This window comes from Rhopalosiphum maidis, chromosome 1 (assembly GCF_003676215.2).
Source record: "Rhopalosiphum maidis isolate BTI-1 chromosome 1, ASM367621v3, whole genome shotgun sequence".
In the NCBI taxonomy this organism is placed as follows: Eukaryota; Metazoa; Arthropoda; class Insecta; order Hemiptera; family Aphididae; genus Rhopalosiphum; species Rhopalosiphum maidis.
The window spans coordinates 36770344-36777187 of NC_040877.1; the positions used below are offsets into that span (position 1 = coordinate 36770344).

At 27.5% G+C, this 6844-nt stretch overlaps 1 protein-coding gene across 6 annotated transcripts in view; it reads left to right on the plus strand.

Annotated features, from left to right (window-relative positions):
- The window catches only part of LOC113550076 (disco-interacting protein 2), a 137944-nt gene extending 135525 nt beyond the window's left edge, over positions 1-2419 (plus strand). For all 6 annotated transcript variants that reach the window (XM_026951691.1, XM_026951693.1, XM_026951689.1 and 3 more), the window contains 3 exons: positions 30-752; positions 1052-1175; positions 1263-2419. In XM_026951691.1, coding sequence (XP_026807492.1) covers positions 30-752; positions 1052-1175; positions 1263-1515 — 1100 coding nt within the window. In that variant the 3' untranslated portion in view covers positions 1516-2419. The remainder of the gene's footprint in view (positions 1-29; positions 753-1051; positions 1176-1262) is intronic.
- Positions 2420-6844: the final 4425 nt, after the last annotated feature.

The following is a 6844-nucleotide window of genomic DNA, read 5'->3' on the forward strand; positions in this document are numbered from 1 at the left end:
TTACTAACCATACATTTTATTTCATGTAGGTGTCATGGAACTGTGTACCAAAGGCTTGGCTTCATCTGTAGGACTTTTAAAACAACGAGGTGTGAATTTAGCATGTGTACGTACATGTGTTGTAGTCGCCGAAGAAAGACCTCGAATAAACCTGACAACATCATTCTCAAAGTTATTCTCTGCTCTTGGACTCAGTCCCCGAGCTGTGTCTACCAGTTTTGGATGTCGTGTGAATGTAGCCATATGTTTGCAAGGAGCGTCCAGCCCAGAACCATCATGTGTATATGTTGACCTACGAGCCTTAAGAAATGATCGAGTTTCCCTGGTGGAACGTGGCAGCCCGCATTCATTGTGCTTGCTAGAATCAGGGAAATTGTTACCTGGTGTTAAAGTAATCATCGCCCATCCAGACACAAAGGGTCATTGTGGTGATTCTCATCTGGGTGAAATTTGGGTACAAGCGCCACATAACGCCAGTGGATATTTTAGCGTATTTGGTAATGAAATATCAGATGGTGGAAATGGATCAGAACAATTCAATGCACGACTAGTCACTGGTAGCACAGGCGAAGTTTACGCTAGAACCGGTTATCTTGGATTTTTAAGGCGTACTGAATCAACATCGACACCATCAAGTGTTGCATTACATTCAACAGACACTATTGACATAATGTCTCTTAGTGATTTGTCACTTGCCTCGTCTAATCAATCCACTCTAAGTAGCAATGCTACTGCTCCTGCTGAATTACCAGGTATGCAACATACAATTAATAGTTATTAACATTGTTTAATGTGTATAATTTTTTTTTAAATATACAATATACATACATTATTAATTTGAAAATCAAACTAATTAGATTCTATAGTCTATTACCTAATATTTGTAAGATTTATTATTTTTTTTACAAAATTATTTACTTAATTCTAATTTCTTCAAATAACTGTTCCTGAATTAGTATACTTGAAATTTTAATCAAAAAAGTAAAATTAATAATATATATATATTATATCATAATATTTTTAAATATTGTATAATATTTTATTTATTCAGAGCTTCATGATGCCGTTTTTGTGGTTGGTGCACTGGACGAAACAATTATTCTTCGAGGAATGCGTTATCATCCAATTGATATTGAAAATAGTGTTATGCGATGTCATCGAAAGATTGCAGAATGGTAAGATATCTTATAATTTATGATAATTTTTCTTATTATTTGTATGTTTGAGTCTCTAATATAAATACAACTATACTATGATTTTAGTGCTGTATTTGCTTGGACTAATCTCTTAGTAGTTGTGGTTGAGCTGGATGGCAATGAGAGCGAAGCACTTGACTTGGTACCATTAGTGACCAATGTGGTACTTGAAGAACATCATTTAATTGTTGGCGTTGCTGTAGTAGTTGATCCAGGCGTGGTGCCAATAAATTCCCGCGGTGAAAAACAACGGATGCATCTGCGTGATGGCTTCTTAGCTGATCAACTTGACCCTATTTATGTAGCATATAACATGTGATCACCTCTAAATCAAGGGGTCTAGTTTTGTTTTTAGATAAATTTATAGTTGTGATATACAAAATTATTATTATTATTATTATTATTATTATTATAAAAATACACGTTAAATAGAAATCTTAATTATAATCAAATTTAAAAAGAGAAAAAAAAATCCAAAACAGTAGACTATATTATTATTATTGAAGTAATTTCGATATAATAATTGTATGATAGATGATTTTATTTTTGTTATTTTAAGTTGCCATATTGTGCGTCTGATGGTTGTGATAAAATTTCGGGCCACTATTTCATCCTTTCATTCTCCTTTTTTTTCTTTAATAATATAACTATGTATGACCTAGTCATATGTTAAAAACTTAAAGTTTAAATTTAAAAAAAAAAAGACATAATTATAATAACAATTTAACATCGCGTAGCTATTTAATCTTTATTATACATAATAAACATTTATATATATAAATATATGAATATTGTGCAATTTTAATTGATAAAATTATTTGTGACTAGTATGCGTGTGTGTGCATGTAACACACGCATGTACCATACACGTCAACCTCACCATGTCTCAATGTTTTTGTAAATATTATAATAAATTTAGTATATATTTATATAATTATATACATATTTATGCATTAATGCATAAGTAACAATTGTAAATCAACAGTGAATCGCGTACACTGTGTATGAATGTGCGTTTTGTTTTATTTATGATTTTAGATTTATCTTTTCTGTACACAGTGAATAATAGATGCCAAAATGTGTATTAGTGCTCATAATTTTTGATTACCTTTAATATATAATATATAATTGAAACTTTGGTTGTACCTTAAATGAGTGCAAATAAGTGTGTGAGTGTTGTGTGTGTTTTTTTTTATGTATAAATAAAAAAAAAAATAATAATATATTGTGTTAATTTTTTATACCTTATTATGATTAGTATTGGGTACATTTAAACTTTTTTTAATAACTCATATTCCATTGATTTGATTTACTTTATATAAAATATGGCTGTTGAAAGTGATAACTGATAATATTTCATCAACAACTATATTATTATCTTTAATCATAATACCACTTCTTAATGTAAAATTGAAATGTACTGTAAAATACAAACAAAATACAATAGTGTCTCGGAAAACCAACTGCGCTTAAACAATAATAAGAAAAAGTCTTTAAATATGTCAGAGGGAGCATCGCGCTAGTATACGCTGATTTCTAAATAATGCTTTATTATTTAAGTTAAATACGTATAAATATTTTTTCCAAATTATATGACGATAAAAGTTATTTTAGTTTTTTACAACAGCTACAAAGTAATGCAGACTAATGGCTACGATTAGAAAAATATGTAAAAAAAGTATAATAGATAATTATGTAAAATTAAATATTTTCAATACCATTCAATTTTTTTATTTTTTGTTTTTAAATGCCAAGGGAGTGCTAGTGCACCCCTTGCTCGACGCCCATGTGTATGTATTATTTGGTATATTTTTTTACGAAATATATTAAAGTTTTTCAATACGCAAAATTACATTTTTATGTGAACATCTATTAATACGCTGTTTTAGTCAATCATGTAGTGTTATACCTGAGATTACCGAGAGCCTACTGTAATTATAAAATTATTGATAGTTCTGTCATAGGCGTTTGGGACATTATTGATAAAGCAGCAATCATCTGTCTTAGATTAGCGGTGGAATTGTTCAATCGTTAATATAAACAATATTGTTGGTTTTCGTCGCTTTTCTGAATAGTTGAACTTTTATATATCTGGAATGATAACTGTACTTGTAACACTAACCCGACTAACCTGCAAATTATAGAATTAGGTCATCAAGTTGTTAATATTATCTTGAAATGCAATAAATATTTCCATGAAATTGTACAAGATGACTCCATGAGATGTTCTATATATAAAAAAAAATATTCTTTACTGTTAAGGCTACACTGCTGCAGTATATCGATATTAAATAAATTTACAAAAAATATACTAAATCCAAATCTCAGTCTTCTCGGGTTGTAAAATCGGTTTTGAATCAGGTATTTCGACTAATAAGAAAAACGTTACATTAAAAGCTTTGCAATGAGACAGTTAGTTTCGTCGGTCCACAAATTTGATGACTTCAATAATAGATACTGTATCAAAATAATTAAATTAGAAACTAAGAAAAGTAAGAAAAGAGAACCGAATAATTAGTAATATAAATTCAACTTTATCGAAAAAAGTAAATCAACTAAAATAAAAACTGACAACCTTGAACAGCAATCGTATACTGAAATAATCGAGCTTTCTGGAATGCCAGTTTCTGAAATTGAAGATTGAATTAGCAGTCATTATTCAAGACGCAAGTAAAAAACTTAATGTCAATATCCATATAGAAAAATCTTTCAAAACATTTGTTTCGTTCAAAAATTAAGATATAAAAATCAAATTTAATCGCTAACTGTAGGAAAAATCGTAAGAAAAATTGCATAAATTGTAAATTGGTAGGCGAACTTATAAATATATCATTTTTAATCGTGGGTAGGGCTAAAATCACAGAACATTAGTCCCACCTACTATTTTTCTACGGTAACTCAAAAACGTACATATCTTGAAAATTGTACAACTCTATAAACATTAGGTAGTAAGTACCTATATATACTAAATATTGCTGAAAAAATTAGCAAAAATATAAATTGGATGGGCTGGAATGATGTACGTTTTTTGAACTATGATAGAAGAAATTCAGAATTCAATAGAATGCATAGTTTCAATCGAAGTTCTTCTTATTAGTAATAGGCATTATTAATGTTATAAATTATCACATTAAAAATTTTAATGTTATTAAAACCAACGACAATTGATAATAGGTTTATTGTTATTTGTTTGTGTAAATAAAAAGCATAAAATTAGATGTTTTATAGAAGTATCTATCGATAAATCAAGCTGTCAATAAGAGTAATTTCGTTAAAAAATATGAACTCATCGCTTTTAACCTAACGATTTGATTTTAAACAGTTTGTGTTAAATATTATAAAATCTCAAATAACTTAACTATATGATTGGTTATTTGGATATTGGTATTTCTAGTAATAGTACTGACTTTAATAAAATTGATTATCTGAACTGTATGGCTAAACTGTGTTTCCACCAATGTATATTTCAAATTTCATTAGTAGAATTACAGAAAACAGTTCTTCGTGTATTGATCGTATATTTTCATTATGACTATTTATACAACAAGGTATTCTATGTTTTATTTATTGCTCATGTATAATTAATCATTATGTTGTTGAATTAATGTTAAAAAATATTGAGAGTAAGCTATAGATAAGATATATGATTTGAAAAGACTTAACTGGGTTATATTACTTACTATAACTTATAACTTATTGATTCGACTATACATTTACAAATATAACCAAAGACAACCATAGAATCCCTAACATAACCAAATATTATTAATTATTTTTACTTACCAAAGATTAATATATTCTCCTAGTACTACGGGTCTTTGCAATAAGCTCTCATACATTTTTTTTTTTTATCTTTAGTGGATGTTTTAAACTGTAAACCAAAATGTAATTTCTAAGTTTAACTGTATTTTTAGGCTTACGTTAGCCAATGTGTGTACACTGAGTTCTAAAATAGGTTTATTCTCCAAAATTAATACATTCGTTTTTTTTATAAATTTCACCAAATTCTTCACTTATAAAATCTAAATTATGTTTTTTAGAATTTAAAATATGTGTTCTTGTAAACACACAAGTTAATTTCAAATGTTACACGAAACTTCTTCCCTGTAAATATAATATATTTAAAATAAAAATAAATGGAAACGGCAAGCACCGAGTTGTACAAACCTCCATTTTTTATTTTATAAATTAATTTTTGGGTTGTAATGAAAATATCCACATATATAAATAAGAAGTAAAAATAAAGCACATAATATATGTCCTCTAAATTTGGTCTTAATTTTGCCAATACTTTTTTAAAATTGTTTTGCTGAATTACTTATATACATATATATTATTTTCTTTCTAAGCGTGATTAGTCTATACACTTTTGAAACTTATTACACGCATGTTTTAATATGTATTTTACTTATACACATAAATGTATTATGTCGTATCTATAACTCAATATACTCATACAAATATTCTTTTTTATCTATTAAAATAAAAAAAAATTAAAACTAATATAATAGTTTTTTTTTTATGAAAATAATAGTTTAAAAAAATCCCTTATTTTTTGGTTTCAGTAACAAAAAAAAAAAAAAAACAACACAAAATCATTATTAATGATGCGCACAGTAGAACTATAATATTATATGAAATATGATACACGACAACATTATTATGACATTCTAAGTAAATAATAAACTTATAATTATATTTAGCAATTAAACCCAATACCCTCAATCCGTTAACGTCTGATTTTGTATGAAATTCGTAACATTACCTCTATGACTATATGAGATCATGACTCGAAAATATTGCTATGTATATATTATAAATAGTTATCTTAGCTTTTAGGTAAAAGCTGATATAAAAATTAAAATGCCTTACAAGTTACAAATATTTTATGGACCATGCAAGTTTCGTAAATTATGGTTTTACCAAAAAAAATAAAAAAACATTACTAAGCGGAGTTCCGCCTAGTAACAATGTTATAAGACGTTTTTAGAATTTTAAGTGTCTTTTTTTCCCAAAATAATAAAAAAAAACCATTGATTTTGTTTGGAATTCAATGAAGTTTTTTGACAAACTTCATATTTTGTTATTTCAACGACGATGCTTAAACCTTAAGTACACAGTGTTTCTGTAAACGGAAAAATAATTATGTTTTAATAAATTATTATACTTATTTTTTCTTTTAATTTACTACAATATAGTGAGATATTCTCACACAAGTCTCCCCTTCCTTCATCAAGACCGAAACGCACCGCTAACTTAATAATTAATAACCTTGTTTGAGTATCCTTTTAAATATAATTATCTACGTTACGTGGAGCAAAGCACGTTTTTCGAACATTTTTAAGACTAAATGTATAAGAACTGTATGTGATTACTGATTAGTCTGAAGAAATATAATTTTAGATGTTTGTAAACATGGGTTAATAAGTAGGTACAAAGGCAACGTCTCAAGATAAAATCTCTTTAATAATAAGCGTATATTAGATAAACGTTAACGTTGACATGCATTGTGGGAATGACAGTAGCAGACTTGATATGGAATGTCTGTCGTCGGAAAAGGTATATTATTTATCATAAAGTCCAAGGAAGTAAATAACACAAAATGTCAACACACAATTTTGGATATTTATAATAATTATTATTAAATT